The sequence below is a fragment of the Pongo pygmaeus genome, chromosome 13 (assembly GCF_028885625.2).
Source record: "Pongo pygmaeus isolate AG05252 chromosome 13, NHGRI_mPonPyg2-v2.0_pri, whole genome shotgun sequence".
Lineage (NCBI taxonomy): Eukaryota > Metazoa > Chordata > Mammalia > Primates > Hominidae > Pongo > Pongo pygmaeus.
In genome coordinates, this window is record NC_072386.2 from 43,387,176 (window position 1) to 43,407,752 (window position 20,577).

Consider the following 20,577-nt stretch of genomic DNA (forward strand, 5'->3'; position numbering starts at 1 on the left):
AGTTCCAGCTACTCAGGAGACTGAGGTAGGAGCATCACTTGATCTCTGGAGGCTGAGGCTGCAGTGAACCATGATCGTACCAGTGAACTCCAGTATGGGCCACAGAGGGAAAGCCTGTCTCAAAAAACAAACAAATAAAAATTAAACAAAACCCTTCCATTTTCATTGACTAGAGTAGAATCAGTAAGTGATAAATCATTAACATTATTGTTATACGAAGCCAAGTTTCTTGAACTGTTTTTTGATTGTTTTCATTGTACTTTTAAAACTTTCACAGTAAAAAAAAAGAAAACTGTAAAAAAACAAAACAGAAAACAATTTGCCCCATCACAGTAAATTTGATTAGACGACCCATTTTGAGAACTTTTAAGAAATCTTGCCATATTGCTTCCCCCTAGACTGAACACATTTACTTCTTTGAAATATTGAAAGTATGTCATCTGATTTAAAACAAAGCAAAGTATACTTTTTTTTTCCTTCATGTGAGTATTTTGGTCCGTTTTAAGAATATTTATGACCAGGCACCCGTGGCTCACACCTGTAATCCCAGCACTTTAGGAGGCTGAGGTGGGCGGATCACTCAAGGTCAGGAGTTCGAGACCAGCCTGGCCAACATGGCGAAACCCCATCTCTACTAACAAAAATTAACTAGGCATGGTGGCGCACTCCTGTAATCCCAGCTACTTGGGAAGCTGAGGCAGGAGAATTGCTTGAACTTGGGAGGTGGAGGTTGCAGTGAACTGAGATGGTGCCACTGCATTCCAGCCTGGGTGATGAAGTGAGACTCTGTCTAAAAAAAAAAAAAAAAAAAAGAAAAAGAATATTTATTTTTCTTTCTAATTTATTTACTGATTTATGACTTCTTTATGACATATATCCTGAGCAGAATCTACATGTCTATCAATCTGTTGATCTATCTATGTATATGCAGGGAATTTTTTTCAGTTCTTTAAATCATAAAATCACTTTTACTTGAAATCCTGAAATATGCAAATAACTAAAACACATGGTTTGGAAATTTTAGCTAGTATTTTTGGAGCCTCATAGATCGATAGAAAAATGAGCAAAAACTATCTTTCTAAAGAACTCCTGAATCACTATTACTTAGTGTGTGCAGAAGCTCGAGAGTCTAAAAGGGAAAGTAAAGATTCTTAATAGCCTATTTTTTTGGCCATAACATTATCAGAAATGTTTAAAATAGTTTATCATAAATTTTAAATTTATGATAATTTATGGTACTTGAGTTCCAGTCATCATCTGGAAATTCTTACTGAAAAGCAGCAAACAAGGTTTAGGGGATTGCTGTGAAGAAGTCATCTTTTCAGTGTAAGATGCTGTTAATTTACAGTGTGGCCATCTGAAGTTTAAAAACGATGATTTTCTACTGTGTTTCCCCCACCAAACCAGATAAGTTTACTTTCTTAAGAATAAAAATAAGCAATATATCTTTTCAATAAATCTGCTGGCACTGTAGGGCAGCTGTTAACCAAGCAGAGCTGGATAGGGTTACTCGAACAATCTCTGAAGGGCAGAGTTGATGATTCGGAGATCTGGGAAGAATTTGTTTCAGCTTGTATTCAGTGCGTTCCTCACTTTCTTCAGATGTAGTAAAGTATTTTAAATGCCATTACTCTGAGTTTAAAATAAAACTAGAAATGCTTATCAACTCTTTCTAAACAATGCCAGTTTAAGCAAAACAAAATTAGTAAAAGGTTAAAACTGAAGACCTTGATGCTTCTAAACACAAGTTAGGGCAAATGTTTGTAAGGTGGGCCTTTCTCCTCTAAACTGCATGTCTTCTATGTTTTGCAAACTGCATGCTTAAAGTTATTGATTATTTTATTCAGTGCTGATTATTTGGTGTGATGCATAGAAAAAAAGCATTTTTATTTTCTTTCTAAAATATATCTCTCTATTGAACATTAACATTTGCTTTTATTCCAGCTCAATTTGTACTCTAATAATGGCTAATTGTTATGTTCTAAGCACTTGTTTCTCTTGTATGCTTTAATTAATAGAGAAGCATATTGCAATAGCTTTTTCTAAAAAAGAGTCTAGGAATTTTGCTTTTCAAGAATAAAATTTTTTTTTGCTTTTTTTTTTTTCTTTAAGTTGCCTCTTGGGAAAGTAAGGTTAATGCCATGTACAGTACTAGTTTGCATGTGTTCATTTAAATACTAAAAACTGTAGTACTGCTCGATCCATATCTGACTGCTAGGTTTCAATTGACAGCTGAGGATTTGTGACTGGACCATGAATCAAAACGGCAGGCATTTATACCCCAGTACCAGTGAGGATACATTGGGAATTACTTGGCAAAGGTAACATTTTAATTATTTCCAACCCTACACTTACACCTAAAAATTACGTGAGCTATAGTGTTTGTTTTTAACTAGCTTTACAGAAAATATATGTTAAAAATTTAGTTGTTTTGGCTATGCCATTCTTCTTTCCCTGTCCTCCTCCTTTATTTCTTATGTAAATGAAACGTCAAATTAAGTTGGGACTATAGTATATGCTTACTGATCATTGGAATTTTTAAATGCTATAAAATGTTTTCTACAATTTATACTGTTTTTGGTGGGGGAGGGGGTGGAATGTGACATTTAGATTTTACGACCTGAAAAGTGAAATCACAGCTTTAGTGAAGATTTTTCAGCTACCTGAGGATAAAGCATTGGTTTTCACATTGTAGGTTTTTCTTATTTTAACTCTTTCCTCTACTGCTAATTCTAAGCCATTTCACTGTTCACTTTTTTCCCCTGTTGTAGGGAAAAAAAATAGCAAAAAATTTTGGTTAGTCAATTTAACGGTTATTGACAGCACCCATACATTTTGGAGTAGGAAGATTGTTGGAATCAGTAACTAAAGAAGGAATTTGTTAAAGTTTTAATTTCTGTTTGCATACTGATGTGATTCATGGAAGATTGACCTTATTTGGTTGGCTGAAAAAACTATTCTAAAACTTCATTTTCAAAACCAGTTCTGATACTGTTTCATGCATTGCCTTTAGAAAGTAAGTAGTTCAAAGTCAGCTGCTTCTTATGTATTATTTATTTTATTTAAGAAAAAATTGTGTCAAATTGACAAATTAAATAATTAGATTAATGGTATAATCATAAGTAATAAGAAATAAAAATTGGCAGAAGTGAATGAGGTAATCCCAGAAGGAGTTCACCAAATAGAGTTGACATAATTTTCCAACCCTGCTCTGATGTTAATCCTCGGTTTACGGAAAGTGTCTATAGAAAGGTACATACTCAGATAGAGTTGTAGATCGTCTGCCTATCTCCCTATTGGTTCACAGAAACTGCTGAAGAGTAGATTTTAAAGAATCAAAATAATTAAATGTTCACTTTAATTCAGATAAAAATTAAGGAAATAATTCAGATTATGTTTTTAAAAACAATGACTTTTTATTAATTCACTACCAAGTTGAATACCATGTGACTTTTCTTCTTGAAGATTGATATAACCTCCACTTTTAAAAGGTATACATTTTTACATATTGTGATTTTTTTAACAAGATTGTATTCATCCTCCCTTTTGAAAATAATACAATATATGCTTATAAAAAGAAAACTCAATGTAACCATCTTATCCAAATAGCCTTAATGATTAATAGTCTTAATTAAATTAAGTGAAAGTATCTCATTAAAATATTCTGAATTAATATACATTTTAAAGTTAATTTAATTGAATTTAATAACCTAATATTTCCATGTTATTTAATAAAAGTTAATTGAATTTAATAACCTAATATTTCCATATTTTATTTAATAACTGTCTTATATTTCATGCTCTATCAGTTAACAAAATGACTCATGTCTGCATACAAGCTTACCATATTTACAACAATTGCAAACCCGATGACGTGTACTCAGGTTTGTAAATGCACCTATAGCTGTGTGAACTTCCAATTCTGTGGAATATTGATTGGCTTACTAAATCTAAAAATAGGATAGACCTCTAAAGCATATTTGTAAATTGTTAGAGATTTAAAATGTAACTTTACCTAGTTATTAGTAATTTTTTTTGGGGACGGAGTCTCGCTCTGTCACCCAGGCTGAAGTGCAGTGGCGCAGTCTCGGCTCACTGCAAGCTCTGCCTCTCGGGTTCACGCCATTCTCCTGCCTCGGCCTCCTCAGTAGCTGGGACTACAGGTGCCTGCCACCATGCCTGGCTAATTTTTTTGTATTTTTTAGTAGAGATGGGGTTTCACCGTGTTAGCCAGAATGGTCTCGATCTCCTAACCTCCTGATCTGCCCGCCTCAGCCTCCCAAAGTGCTGGGATTACAGGCGTGAGCCACCGCGCCCGGCCACAGTAATTTTTTAAATAAAAAATTGATAGCCCATGGAAAGAGAAGATGAGTAGGCAATAAATCTCAGAACACATGTATTGGAGGAAATCAATCTGATGATTAAACTCAGTTCTTAGGACAGTATTGTTGCTGTTACAAATCCCCTTCCTGGTGAAAAATTGATGTGGTAATCAGTTTCAAGTCATAGTAAGTCAGAAAAAAATTCAGAATTTATTTAGGTAAAATTTTTCTTCCCTCTCAAAAATTGTAACTTTTCTTTTGATTAGTAGGTAATGGCATGTAGAATGGTCTTAATGATCCTAAAAGCTCTTTAAAAGGTATCTTGGTTTTTTTGTTTTTTTTGTTTTTTATTTTTTAGACAGTCTCACTTCCTCACCCAGGCTGGAGTGCAGTGGCACGATCTTGTCTCACTGCAACCTCCGCTTCCCAGGTTCAAGTGATTCTTAACCCCTCAGATACCAGAGTAGCTGGGATTACAGGCGTGCACTGCCACGCTCGGCTAACTTTTGTATTTTTAGTACACACTGGATTTCACCATGTTGGCCAGGCTGGTCTGGAACTCCTGACTTAAGTGATCTGCTCGCCTCGGCCTCCCAAAGTACTGAGATTACAGGCATGAGCCACCATGCCCAGCCAGTATCTTGGTTTGTTTCTTCTCTTTCTATCCTGATTCAGAAAGCACATAATTGATAATGGCAGCCATCACATTTCTACATTCAACAGATATTATTGAATCTTTATGGTGGGCTGTGCTAAATGCTGTGGTGAATCCAATGCTCACAGTTCTTAAAACCTAGGTGTGATGCAGTTCAGAATAAATAAATTCAAATGACATAGTTTGCTTTGCTTTGTTAGTTTTCAAAAATGGACACAACAGAGTTCATATTTGATAATACAAATAGCCCTTGTCTGTGGCATGATAGCTTTATCCATCATTTATAGTTTATGACTTGTGGTTATTTTTAAAACATTTTTTGAAAGAATTTTGAAAAAAGTCATAAATGTAACACTAGCACTTTTAAGGCAGATAATAGACATCTAAAATCTTCAGGGCATGGCTATAGCTTTAGAATCATCTGAATAAGTTGAAAATATTTAAGTAATATAGGTCTATTCATCCAAAGAATTAAATAATTTGCCTTTGTGATGATGGAATAAATAAAATATCACAGGTTATTTTTGTTGTGGTAGTTGCCTTTTAACAAAAGGCAATCCCTGGGGACTGTAGTAGAAAAGGACAAAGCAAAACGGGTGTTTTGGTTTTGCTTTATTTTGATTGATTGTTGTTTGTTGTCATTACTTTCTTTGTACAATCACTTTTCCATGGTCACCCTCTTTTCTGCTTTATACTAATTGCCCTGTTGAGGTGTTTCCATGTCAAATGCAGCTCTTGTTGGAACGGAAAATGGCAGTGCAAGGGAGCTGTGCAAGTAAAATCAAAGCTGGAAGGCTTCCTCCATCTACCCCCAACCCCAAGGCTTAAGCATTCCCTTAGGAACCAAAGCTGACTCTTTGGGAAAGTTTTCACAGCCTTATTAGGTTACAACCCTGACGGTGTTTTGTTGTTTTGACCTTAAAATTTTGTGAACTGTTTTGTGAACTGTGTGTGTGTGTGTGTGTGCACGCACATGTGTAAAGGAGTTGCTTGCACCTTGAGAGAGTCAATTTTTCTGTGTAAGTGAAAGGTCAGGAACTGCAGTTAACCCAGAGTAAAATACTGGTTTGGTGAAGGGCTCACTTCTAGTATAGTCAGGATGGGCTCAAGATCTTAGGAGGATGATAGGTGATGAACTGCTTAAGGTAGGTACTGTTGTGTTTGTGCTTTGTCTCACGTGGACAAATTACCTTGTTGCATATGTGAGTTATGTGGACATAAACATATACAGCAGTTACTCCCTGACTGGCTTGCTTTCTTAAAGTGATAGTCAGAATATAGCCTCTACTATCAGATATGAAAGATCAATATAATTGAATGAAAAAGAAAGCCAAAGGACAATCCAAGAATAATATAAACATAAGCTATTTTAAAACATTAGAGGGAGTGCTTTATGCAAAAGAGAAACTGAATTTATTGTTTCATTCTCTCTTCTCCCCCTTCACCCCTTTCAAGAAAACGCAAAGCCACAAGTGAGTGGTTGTATGTGTCTGATGGCTTATGTAAACATAGAAGAAGTCTTCAGATGGCTAAAATAAACATGCGCGTGTTACCGAAGGATATGTTTACACAAACCATTTGCTCAGCCTCTGAAATAATGAATAAATGAAGATTTTACTAAAATAATTGGAAGGATTTTTGTGTTTCTGTAGATGCCATAATTGAATGGCACCAAAGAGACTTTTATCAGCTATTTTCCATGTTACATATGTTAGCAGTTCCTTTCTATGGGTTGAATACTTCATTCTGTAGTTACTTTACACATGTTTTTCTAAGAAATTGTCGTTTATTACTGCAATTCTAGAGAGTTGCTTGATTTCTCAAGAGAAATTTAGCAGCCAGTGAAGGTTATTTGGATCTGGTTGATCAGGAGAGGGAGGGCAAAAAAAAAAAAAAGAAAGAAAAAAAAAGTGTGGGGGGGGGTGGTAATAGCTTTCATTTTATCCATGTAACTTAATTTGCATAACACTCACCTCAGCCATTTTCCTTGCTTTGTTCATAACATTTTCTTTGTAAAATGTATGCTCTCAAAATAATGAATATTTAAACAAAAAATAACTTTCAATAATGGGTTGCAAACCATATGTGTGTATTACATATATGTGTTTGTGTGTGTATGCATCTATATGTGTGTGTGTATGTAGTGCGTGTGTATATCTCCACATATATGTGGTATATATATGATAAGGGCAGTATGTCCTTACGTAATATTAAGAGTTAACTTTTATTTCAACATTACACTTAGACCATCCCTGCGAATTCACTAGGTTAGCATTTCCTGCTCTCAGTTTGTTATCTTGACACATAACTACAGTACAACAGCTGGGTTGTTCCTGGAGTTCCTGGGGGGAGCTTTATTCTCCGAGTGCTGAATTTCCTTTTCAGCTGTCAGCTCTAAAGTGTGTTCAAATCCTCAACTTTTTATACACCATTCTGGGCCCCTAGCACCACTCTGGGACTATGATAGAAATGCTGATACGGTAGATGAATGGAAGAATCTTTGGTTCAAGGTGGAGAATTGCAAAAACCAAAATTTCACATGATCATTGTTTGGTAAAGGGGCTGCTAACTACTTTTGTCTTTGTATTTGAATATTCTTTTTAAAGGAATTACTCTATTCTCATCAAAATTATTTGCACCTGTTATGAAGTCAAAAATAAAAACATTACCATTCTTAAAAATGATCTTGATATGGTTTTCACAGATGCACAACATCTGTGGTCTGGCTTTTGAATAATATGTTGGGATTTGTCGTAGTTTTGCCTAACTTTCTCCGTTTATAAAGAAAGATTTGTACAACACGACGTTTCCTTTTTATCTAGGCAAACTCTTCAGAACACTTCCTAAGAAATTAATTGTATTCCAGCCAGACTTGCATGCTGCCATCCCACAGGAAATGGGTCAGCAATCCATTAAGATGCCATTAGATAATCTAATTTGGAACTTAATCTCTAAATTAACCATGCTCCATACTTGAAGCATACTTGAGAGAAAGAAAAAAAGTTTACGTTTGAATCGATAGGGGAGCCGAAGCGTGAAGAAGGCTGTTTGTTTTTTCTGTAGCTGTGGTCACGTCTCAAGCCGTCTGGTAACCAGGAGAAACCAGACATGATGTAATTCCAGATTGAACTTGAACTTCAGGGACTTAGGATGGGGGAACAATGGACCATAGGAATCAATAATGTCCATTTTCCACATGATTATGTTTGGAGCTTTAAGTTAACCTTTATGGGAGAAGCAGCAGGATCTGCAGTGTGACGAAAATGAGATGATCCTGAGACAAGATGTTAGAGGAAAGAAAACAACTTTTTTCCGTGAGATTTTCTGAGCAGGACTGCAGATTCCAGCAGGATTAGAAAAGTTCCCGCTCTGCAGTAAACCGGTGGCCTGTTCAGAGCACTCTTTGTTCGCTTAGGTAGGACAAACTTAATCTTACGTTTCCTGTCAGATGATTTTTGGCAGTGCTCCTGGAGAGGGAGGAGCGTGATTCTGAAAATTCCCAAATGTAAACCTTGCTGATTAACCCTTTGTAGTGAAAGGAAGTATATTAAACACCTACTTTATTTGAATATGTTTCATGTAAAGTGCCATATTTACAGATGTTTTTCGTCCGTAAGAAATCAGTTCTCTCGATAGCCAGTGCACCATTTATTAGCTTACCTTTTTGGTTCTCATTTTTGCTAGTGTTGTTAGTAGGGATATGATGATTTTTTTAGTCATATTTACTTGAATAACAAAGCCTATGAATGAATAAATATAATAATAAACATAATAAATGATAAAAGAAATGGCAAAATCTTAAGGTCAAGTCATTGAAGCACACGAATTTTGAATATTCAGAAATTGCAGAAAGTTACAATTATTCTCTCTTGCTCACTTTGTTTCACACACAGGAAGATCTTTTGCCCACGTAAGATCTTTTGCCCTTGTGAACAGAGTAGCAAGCATGATATTAAAATGTCTTCAGTTCTTTAATCATTTGTAATTTTATGCTTCAGCATTCTGATACAAATAAGTTTAATCTTTAAGAGGTAAAATTGTGCAAATAATGCTGATTTTTGCTTTTAAATGAAAATCATTTATAAAAGAATCTCTTTTTGCTTTGTATAAAACTTACATTTCTATTTGATTTAGTATGCCTTGGGTGATTTGCTCTAGTGAAAGGCACTATTTTGAAGCACGATTTTTGTAGAGAATTTTATCTGCTGTTAAAGCATCACATATGCAAATAAGAGGAGCAGTACCACTTTTAACAATAGCATTGAAAAGGAGCCCAGGGTAGAGAGGAATACAGACAGAAAGAGGCTGGAAATCAACATGTGGGCTTCTCCACTGTGCTGTGGTCTGTGGGAGGAGATAAAATAATTACTCTGAGCCTGATAATTCTATATTTTTTAATTGGCTAAAACCTCCCACAGCTACCTGAGTTCTTATGTATGTATGCATGTGTGTACTGTAATTTATTTATAGTCATCTTCATAATAATTTTTCATCTTTCATTTTCAGTTCTAAAATTTGAAAAAGATCAAACACAATTTTTTTATAAGTCCTTAATTTGGCCTATTGAGGAAGAGCTTTTTTCTTATTTATGTTTAAACCGAACATTTTAAGGAAGTTTTCATTTAAGTGTAGGTTGCCATGCTGAAGTCTTCAAGGATTATGTAAGAGTTTTTTTACTAAAAGAGTGCAGTAATTATAAGGAGCACATTTAATATTTAGTGGCAGTGCTCCCATATGGAGTGGCTTTTTCTTGCCCTATGCTCTTTATTAGATAAAATATTTCAATGGTAGATGCTGTTATTTTACTTAGAAAGTGCTAGCACTCACGCATGGTAAAGTTAACATTCAATCCACTGTGCCCTAAGAACAAAAAACTTCTGAATCAATTGAATATAAATTAATGAGGTTTGATGGGCTACCATTTTGATATGCTATTTTCAAAACTGTTGGTCCCCAAAAAGTAGCAATAAAGAAGGCTATTTACGTACTTAGTTAAGAAACAAATACATTTCTCTTTCATTACTATGAAGTCCTATTGCTTGCAGTTAGAATAATTCCATGAGCCACCTGCAGTTTATGATATTTGGTGTTTCCCAGAGAGCCCACAAGAGTACTTTGCAGTTCAGGTAAGAGCTAGCCAGGGAGCTTTCTGAGACAGATTATTACAAATAGTAATAATCATTAGGAATCATCTTGCATGCAAATAGGATCATTCAGATGGCAATAATGATCCCTAAAAACGGTGAAAATAAATCGAAGAAACCCGAGACCGGTATAAAGCACTTTGTGTATTTCACTTCCAGGCTAGCCTCATCTGAAGTGGAACTCAACAAACAAATTATTGACGTACAGCCACATCTGCACATATGTAAGACAAAAGCAAATACTGCATTCAGCTGAAAAGCAACTGGAATTGGAGAAATAAAGCACAGTTATTTGTGCTGAATTTTGGGCTCAAGAGTTATACTTCCACAGGAATTTCATTGTGATGTGAACCTCAATTCACAAAGTCTCTTGTAGAATTCAGTGGTAATATAACTCCTAGTCCAGTGAAAAAAGTAAACTATGCTTCACAAGAAGGGGAGATGAGAAAAGTTTAGTGGGTAGAAATACAGATCCTGGAATGACATTGCTCGAATTCAAATCCTGCCTGCTACAATTTAATAGCAATATGAGTTGGGCAAGACACTTAACTTCCTAGCTTCAGTTTCCTCATCTATAAAATCAGGATAATAATGGTCCTTTCTCATAGATTTGTTATGAGGATTAAAAGTTTTAAGGTAGGTCAAGCATGTAGAACAGTACCTGGCAAGTAATACACATTATATAAGTGCTAGCAACTAGTATATTTATCAAGTACGATTTTCTTTGTTCTAATACATAAATAGATTCAACTTAAGTGTTTATTCCTTCTACTGGTCTGAGTGAGCATTTTTTTCACAAGACGTAATCTGCAGGCTTTGTGTTATATTGAAGTAAGCAACCAGTCAAAATGCACCCATGTACAACCCAGGGCAGCATAGTTTTCCCAAAAGGTTTTCAGCAATTAATAAGGAAAATTGTTTATTGTGCATTTTACAAGAAATGCTAATACTTGTGTGTTAATATTTTGCCAATAAAATTAGAGTGTTTAGCCAAGGAAGTAAAAACCTTTGCATCTTGGGGAGATCAGGAGCTGTTGCAAAGGAACTAAAGGCAAATGCTTCTTTTAAATTAAAATACTTATTTTATTTATTCCCTGTGCTTTCTGGGCCATTGCTCATTTTTATTGCCATCTATAAATAATGTGGCTACTGGTACAGTTGAGGTATGTATTAATATGTACAACTCTTTGTGCTTTATTCCTGTAATATTTTTTAAGCTTCTTGAAAGAGTGTTTACTATCTTTTAAGTAAATATGATATTTTCTCATGATTAAACCAGTATATAAATTCTAAATGGACAATACTATTGTTCCCCTGAAAAATATTTGTATACTGGATACTTAGACATTTCGTAAACTGTTTAACTGGTGTGTTATCTCATCCATTATGAAATACACACAGGCTAGTAATAAATGATTTTTGCCATTCTTAAAATAGCTCTTATTGTTTAATCAGCTCCAACTAATAGGTGATGTAAAGTCTTTCACTTTGTTTGGTTTCTGGCTCAATGTAATGGCTTCATACATGTTTATGTGGCACCCTGTGGTTCCTAGGTGTTAGTGAGCTAAAAGGTAAGTGCCCAATTCTTTTTGGCCTAGAAGACACACTCACGTAATGCATAATTTTAAGAAAACGTAACCAGAAAATGTTGGTATGGCTGCCGAGAGCTATTTCTCCCTTTCTTTCATTGAAAGTTATAGCTCTTTACTCTTTGTAGGTAGATGCAAAGATGAACTATTTCGCCCAGTTTATCCAGGATAAGACATACAGAAATAGTGCATCTTTTTAAAAGGAAGAAGTGGGTATCTTCTTCCCCCTTAATCCTCACGCTGTAGAACTCACCCTAGTAGAACTTCAACTAGATTTGTTTCAGAGGAGATGAATACATAGAATTTCAGATCATTTGGCCACTTAGACCAGCTACATATTCTGTGCACTAGTCTCTTTTGCAACATTAGCTAGGTTATAATCCAGCTTGTGTGGTGCGTGAAAAGTTCACTGTCTCCTGAAGCCAATTAATTTTGCCTTCAGACCACTCTGTTCAAAAGTTCTTTCTTATGTTAAGTCATCTGACTTCCTGCAGAGGCAATATAATATAGTGAAATGGCCAGGGAAATCAGACAGATCTGAGTCATAACTGAGGGCTAAGTGGGAGACTTTGGGCAAGGAACTTGCCTCAGTTTCGTCCTATGTGAAACAGAGATACTGATGGCCATCTCATGAGCTCACTGAGAAAATTAAGTGGCGTAGCATATGTAAAACACCAAAGATGGTACCGTGCTTATAGTAAGTCCTCAGCATGGCTATCGTCTGGAAGTTTTGCCTTTGTGCTATTCCTGCAACCTGAAGCATGCTTAAGAGGTCTATATTCCTTTCCACATCAACTGCTATATCTTCCCTGTCTACCTTTAGCTGTTCTGCAATGACATAATTTGGTAAGTTTCTTCAATAAGTAAATGCCATAAAGTTAGGTTTTCTTGCAGAGTGCTACCTAGAAAAAATACAGTACTTCAGAGGTAGTCTTACCAATAACAAAATGAAGCAGGACCATCACCAGTAATGCATCTTAAGCTCAAAATAATTCATTTGCTTCTTCCCTTTAGCGGGGAGCCATGTCATACATTTGGTCAAAATGGCAAGAAAATAGTATCCATGATATCAAACATTTTATTTTTGGAATTTTGATTTAGCTCTTATGTATTTATTTTATAATGAACTATCTCATTATATGCATAGTAATAGTCATTAGGATGAGTTGTACTTTGTGTTAAGGTACTATCAAATTCTTTTGTGTTTTTTTCTGCTTGATTTTTTTGCAAAGTAATTATGTCTTTTCTTTTTTAAATGGTTATATCTAGTTTATATTTTCTAAAGATGTGCTTTCAACTTTCAGCTATGCTCATCTTCTCTTTGCCTAAACAAATGTGATTTGGTAATGAAAAATTTGATAAAAACAAAGGAAATGCACACTTATAAAGATATATTGCTGAAGTAGCTGAATTTGAGCTTGAATATTTTGAAAATCTTTCAGTTATATTCTCATTTCTTTTATTGGAATGCAGATAGTTGGAATGAACATAAGATTATCCATATAGTAATTCTCACTATGAATTAAAACTGTTAAGCATTTTACATGTAACTAATTTGTTTTTGTGTGTTTATTTTATCCATGCATGTGATTATTGATTTTTATATAGAATTAGATGTATAAAAAGCACTATTACATTTTTACCTGAATAAGTATGCAATTTTAGACATTGTATTTTTGAAATTAAATAGTCTATATTACTTTGATTAGATATATTTATTTACATTTTTATCACAGTCATTGAATTAGTTTTATCAAGTTTTTGTTTTTTTTCAACAGGGCTACCAAAAATAGCTCTAAAAAATGTCTGTGCCTTATAGTTCTGAACTTAACCTACAAATTGGCAATAAGAGACTTGTAAAACTCATATATGGGGTCTGCATAGTGTTAATGTTTGAGATTTATTTCCCCCCAAAGGTTCATAAACAGTATTGACAAATATATTGCACTCTGCAATTTTGATATGGTCATAATGTAGGATGGGCGGTTTGAAAGATTTAAATTAACGTTTAAATTAAATTTGGTAGGCATTCTGCAGCAAGAGTCCTGTTAGTTACTAGCATCAATTTATTTTTATTGAACATTTTCCAAAGAATAATGACATATGTCTCTTCTAAAGAACTGAGTAAGAGAGCTATTGCAAAATAAACCCTGAATTTTCTGCCATTAGTTGGTAGACTTGTCCATGTAAGGAGCCACATCTATTTTCAATCATTAAAATATACTTTATATCCCTAAAGCATGCAGTCTCCAAATGACTTTCTTGAGCTCACTTAATTTGGCACTCTTGTTAATTTTGCAAAGCAATTTGCTGCTTGTTGACATTGTATTTTACTGTCAAGGATTATCTGTTTTACCTAGTCCTTTTGCTTTTGGTACATGCTTCTTACTTCAAGTTAAAAAGAATGTATACCCATTTTTGTAATTTATTTTATTTGTTAAGAAATAGCACCAGCTATGCTCAGACTCTATAAAGATAGATGTGACTAGGTCATTTTCTCTATGAAGTTCACCTTTCAGTTAGTAAGATAATCCCATTTATGAAGTAATAAATGCTGTAACAGGACCATGTACAAAGTGCAGTGGAAACACAGTTGAGGGTAAAATAAGTTTCATGATTCATTATGTAACATTGTTCCCAATCAATGGTGCAAAGCACAAAAATAATTGTTGAAGATGTGTGTGGGAAGAGAAATATGTGAAAACAGTTAAGCTGCTTAGTAAAAGTTTCAATAACAAGTATTATTAACAGTTACGATTTTTCATCAGATTTTGAGGACGTATCTTTTTAGTTTGAATGTGATTATTCCTGCTTAATCAATTTTTGTTAATGCTAAGTAGATCTAATTTTAAAATCAGAGATACTTATTTTCTTTTTTAGGGGATCAAATCACAACATATTTATGAGTATATGTAATCTTGGGTGACAGCTTTTAAAAATATATAGCTGGGTGTGATTTGAAACAATTAATTGATTTGTTTGTCTAAAAGGGTATTGAGCATCTTCCGTGTGCTAGGTACTTTACTAGAGATGGACTTTGCTGTCATTGAGTTTGCAGGCTAATTATAAAATCCCTTGAGCACAAATGGTCATTGTGATATTTTTTTGAAATGTTAACTCAGAAATACGTATGTGTAGCAACAAGCAACATTTTGTATCGAGGTATCACCAGAGTAAAAACAGTATGTATCAAGTTTTTAAAAAAATTCAGAATTGTTCCTTTAGGTTGATATTCCGTAAAGGTTTTTGTACTTTTGGAATTCAAATATGAACAAATGAGCATATCTAGATTGATAGCTACAACAAGAGTGCCCATCTGACTTCATGGTTTCAAAAGTAAAGCAAAGGATATTCAATGAAATTTAAAACATCGAAAGTATGTTTCCGTGCTAGGCCATGACTAATATGAGTACTGAATTGTCAGTTTGATGTTTTCTTGGTTCATGATTATTTATGCAGCTGTTACTTAACTGACATTCATTCGGAGTTGAGTGTTGGAACAGGCAATACATTAGATTAAGTGTACCCAAAATGTGCACTGTAGAGTTGTTTCATGATATGTAGATCTGTTTTTTTTTTATCCTCCATATGATACTTTTTAAAGGAAGATTATGCCAGTAGCAATTAGAGAATTGTTTTCCAGTCTTTTCTTTTTTTTTTTTTTTTTTTTTTTTTAACAGCCTGTAATTCAGCATAGGCGAAAGTTGAACTGATGAGAGTAAGGCAGGAATCTTATCATTTACTGTCTCCAACACCCCCACCCCCCAACCTGCCATCTATCCCTCCAAACTCCTCACGTGCAGAGCAGCTCAAATGTGGTATCATTACTGATGGGGAGGAGCAGGGAATGCTCAGGCTTCTGTTGGAAGCCAATGTAGGGAACCTTGAATTGGAAGGAAAAGCTCTGGCTCTCTCTAAAAGTAAGTTAAAGAGAGTTAGGATAAGAAAACCGCTGGAGAGCTATACAACTAATCAGTGCAAGCAGAGACCCTTGTGGCCTCCTGTAAATGTTTTTCCTCACAATGGGTATTCTGTAGAGAACAAAAAAAGCTGTGTTCCATTTTGGTTCTATGATTCTTATTTGTTCGGTCTTTACTAAAAAACTCTGATTAAGATATGTTTGATAATTGGGCATTTCAAATTGCATATTATGCATGGGCCTACCTTAAACATGTAGTTTTTTTTCCTGTTGTAAGGAGAAAAGAAATATCTTTCACTGTACTTTGCAATTTTATTCAACCCAATAGGCAGGTAAGAAATTGAAACCCATCTGACCACTGAGTTGCTTGTGAATTAAAGGTAAAATAAGACTAGAATGTAACTGGCAAAGTATATTGGTACCAACAGATTGCTGCTTTTCTTTTTCTTTTTTTTCCTGTACAAAAAAGAATCATATTGCATTTATATTGAATAATGTAAAATATTTTAGAAAGAATATCCTCAATCGGTTAGAATTCAATAATTGTTTATATATCTTACTCTGGATTTTTCTGCCTCACTTTAGTCTTAATTTTCATTTAAAAAATAGACTATAGAGTGTAGATAGGTGTAACATGTGTAATTTGGCACATTTTTCTTATATTAGACTGTAATTTTGAAAACAGGGATAGTAATAATTTGATGCATCTGGAATTTATATTTCTCATATTGTTGTAGATTTTAACATTGTGTTTTTTTCTTTTTTCTTCCCTCCCTGCTGCCCCTCTCCTCTCAACAGTCCTGGTACCTGGGCTAGCTTGGTTCCTTTCCAAGTGTCAAATAGGACACCCATCTTACCGGCAAATGTCCAAAATTACGGTTTGAACATAATTGGAGAACCTTTCCTTCAAGCAGAAACAAGCAACTGAGGGAAAAAGAAACACAACAATAGTTTAAGAAATTTTTTTTTTTTTTTAAATAAAAAAAGGAAAAGAGGAAGACTGGACAAAACAAAACAAAGGGAGAAAGGAAAGAAACTGAAGAAAGAAGATAATAGACCAGCAATTGCAGCACTTACAATCACTAATTCCCTTAAGGTTGAAACTGTAATGACATAAAAAGGGTCGATGATATTTCACTGATGGTAGATCGCAGCCCCTGCAACGTAGCCTTTGTTACATGAAGTCCGCTGGGAAATAGATGTTCTGTCTCTATGACAATATATTTTAACTGACTTTCTAGATGCCTTAATATTTGCATGATAAGCTAGTTTTATTGGTTTAGTATTCTTGTTGTTTACGCATGGAATCACTATTCCTGGTTATCTCACCAACGAAGGCTAGGAGGCGGCGTCAGAGGTGCTGGGTGACAGAGCCATGAGCCAGCCATTTTATAAGCACTCTGATTTCTAAAAGTTAAAAAAAAATATATAAAATCTCTGTAGCCTTTAGTTATCAGTACAGATTTATTAAATTTTGGCCCTTAACCCAGCCTTTTCCAGTGTGTAACCCAGTTTGAAATCTTAAAAAAAGAAAAAATGAAAAAAAAAAAGGAAAAAAAGAAAAAAGGAAAAAAACAGTTTGAACACAAAGGCTCTATGGAAGAAATGCCTCTATGTAGGTGAAGTGTTATCTCTGCATGCAACAGTAAAAATTAATATAATATTTTCCCCACAAAAGAAACACTTAACAGAGGCAAGTGCAATTTATAAATTTATATCTAAAGGGGAATCATGATTATAAGTCCTTCAGCCCTTGGACTCTAAATTGAGGGGATTAAAAAGAATTTAAAATAATTTTGAACGAATTTATTTTCCCCTCAGTTTTTGAGGGCATTAAAAAGGCATTAAATCAAGACAAATCATGTGCTTGAGAAAAATAAAATTAATGAAAACACAGCACTTATGTTGGTTTAGCTGCAGCCTCCTTGGAGGTAGAATTTATTTATTTAAAATTACTGGTTGCATCAAGAACCCATAGGGTGTACAAAAGGTTCTATAAAATCTGCATTATAGAGACAAAGAGGCAGGCAAATCCATGTCACAAGGGTAAAGCTTACAGTTTACAAACTGGGAACGCCAGGGTGTAGGATATAAAAACGCACTCTTGAGAAAACAAATGTAATCAGGGTGCTGAAAACTTGCATGGTGCTTTCAGACATTAGCCTTGTTCAACAAATTTCTTGTATTGACAGATCCATAGTGTGCATGGGCAGACACATTTTGCCTCTATGTCTCTTAAAATTTTAATTAAAAATACTCTTTCCAGTAATCCTAATTTGCACGAAGATATAATGTCCACATTACGTGCCTTGCCTTGAAATCTAAGAAACAAAAAACAAAAAAAAAAAACAAAAAATACAACAAAGTGACATCACTACACTTGTTTTGCTGCATTTATTATCATTTTAAATCTTTACCATTTTTATGACAAAATATTTTGTACTCCAGACGAAGAAAAATGTGTGACATCATGGATTTTTTAGACAGTTATACCTTTATCTCACATTTATAAAGCATATCATGGCTGTGTATAGTTGCCGCTTAAAAATTGTAATCGACCAGCAATATTTTCAGTATTTTGGTGTTTTTTTCTATTAACCTTTCATGTTTTTCATCTTCCAATTAATATTTGGGGGGGAGGGGTTTCAAATTTATACGAATTATGCAATACCAAGTTTTGCCTATGTAGGTAGTGCTTTTAGCTGTATTGGTTATTATAGGTAAGTACACAGATTTAAAAAAAAAAATAATGTATGCTTTTTTGTTTGTTTGTTTGTTTTAATTGACCAAAGTGGGTACTGCTATTTTTGCAGTGTGATGAGGTCCTTTTGTGTACTGAGAGATGGACAGGGGATTTTTTTTAATATACATATATATATATTCTGGGGTGGGTGGGAGGATTTTTAACACTTTACAGTGTAGCTGTGAAGCAGTGCACCCTGAGATGGGCCTGGGCTGCAAAGCGACTGTTCTGCCTACTGTGACAAACTTCAACTTAACACAGGTTCCCCTCTCTAACTTCCCACCTGGGGTGCAAGCTGAACTCATTACTGGTTTTCATAACAACACAATAGTAAGAACAAGCAAACACAACAAATTCTCCTGGAGGCAGACTTGGCTTAAAAAGGCAGACTTGGCTTGGTGATAGTTTTTCTTGAAAGTTCCAGATCCACAGTGGAGAGTGAGCCTGTCTCATATTTGGCAAAAATATTTGTTGAAATGTCCACATAGGGGATGTTGGATGTTTAACACTTTTGAGAGTTTAATGCATGAATATTCTTTCTCCTAGAAAACACATTAGACCTGTTGGAGGGAGTCTCCTGTATTCCTTTTCCGCCACTTTTCGTCCCCATTTCATTTCATTAATGATAGGATATGATTTACCTGTGACTTACTACTTCAAAGGGATGGCAGTGCACTTGGATTTTTTTTTTTTAATATCCAGAAGATTGAACGGAGGGTTGCTATTGTTGAATGTATTTGGACTGATAGATTAAAATCAAAGTTCAATTTTTAAGGAACAAAAAAGTAAATCCTGTTTTCATTTTACCTCCCCTTTTAAAACTGAGAACCAGAGCAGAAGGGAAATATAGAATTTTAAGCAATTAATCTTCCTGTGGATGAATTAAACCCATTAGATGCTGATGGGATTTTTTTTAAGGAATGGTACCTTAACTATATATTTGATTTCGTTTCCCCTGAGGGCTAGAGGCTGAATGGAGGCTGGTTTTATTTTGCCCTTCCCTCACCCCCCAGTCCCATTGAGTGTATTCATTACTAGAAGGAAAATCTTTCAGAATTAGCGACACATCGTAGGCTGTCTTAAGGAGTCCCCTGGCCCCCTTCCCCTAGGCCATGGCCTAATAAAATAAACTGTCAATTGTTCTCACAGCATATCATTTAATAATGAATACTTTAGAACAATGCTTATGGGCTGGAGAATTGTATTTGATTAGCCCATTCAGTTTGATAGCCCAAATGCTGAACAGCACAGCAGGATCCTAGCAGTGCAAGTTCAAGAGTAAGTCCAATCATTTCTGTGATACTTGCCCTGGTAGCAAACAGATCATCTCAGCCAAGCTCTTCATGTATCTTTGACCTATTAGGTGAACAAATGAACCTCACAGGACACGCAGTATTTTTTAAAGGCAGACTCGCTCTCCTTTTTGCCAGTGAATGAGCAGTTCTAGCTAACCAAGTTACACACCGTGGGTATTCCTGCCTGCCTCTTGAATACAAAGGCCTAGTTCAAGTGTTGCTTTTTTATTTCAAATCAATTTTTTCTTCTTTCCTTTTTGAGATAAAACTATTAAAAGTACTACTATATATATAAAATCTCAAATCAACTTTTCGGCCTCCTCCTCGTGTACCAGGAAGTATATTCTGACGAAGGGCCCCACTTTTGCAGGTCTTGCACGCCCCTCCCTTACCCAGAACTGCAGAGCTTCAGGATGGTGAAGGTCACCCAAGGGCATGAGTAGGGGGTGGTGTCTCCAACCATCAGTTCCGTGGCACTGTTCAGCCTTTGTGTGCTGCTCTGCCACCCACCACTCACAGTGCCTCTGAAGCGTGTTTCCCCTGGAGTGACGTGAGCATTTGAGGCTTGTCTAAGGAAAAAAATAAAAGGCAGTGAAGGAGACTGTACATAAAGACATGGCAAAAATCTTAATTATAGCAATATAGTTATCGGGTAATGTTCGGGTGGGCAGCTCCATTAAAAAATATGTGAATGAATCTGTGAAGCTGCAAGTAGCGAGAAGAGCGAAAGGTCTTCTTAATGAACCGCCTACCTTGTAGACAGTAATTTGTACACTGTATAGTTTTGTTAAGAATTTTTTTTAAATTAAAATTCCCATGTTTGTAAAGCTAACTTTTTAACAATTATAATGGAACTATATGTTGTTTCCATTTTTAAAGTAAACAAGAATATTCCTTGTTTAGAGACTGG

At 35.0% G+C, this 20,577-nt stretch overlaps 1 protein-coding gene across 8 annotated transcripts in view; it reads left to right on the plus strand.

The window, feature by feature from the left end:
• The window catches only part of NFIB (nuclear factor I B), a 231,543-nt gene that overhangs the window by 208,626 nt on the left and 2,340 nt on the right, over window positions 1–20,577 (plus strand). For 4 of the 8 annotated variants that reach the window (XM_054500856.2, XM_054500858.2, XM_054500862.2 and 1 more), the window contains 2 exons: window positions 2,233–2,321; window positions 16,428–20,577. The exon at window positions 16,428–20,577 is cut by the window's right edge and continues 2,340 nt beyond it. In XM_054500856.2, coding sequence (XP_054356831.1) covers window positions 2,233–2,321; window positions 16,428–16,557 — 219 coding nt within the window. In that variant the 3' untranslated portion in view covers window positions 16,558–20,577. The remainder of the gene's footprint in view (window positions 1–2,232; window positions 2,322–16,427) is intronic. The other 4 variants (XM_054500860.2, XM_054500861.2, XM_054500863.2 and 1 more) reach the window with 1 other exon arrangement.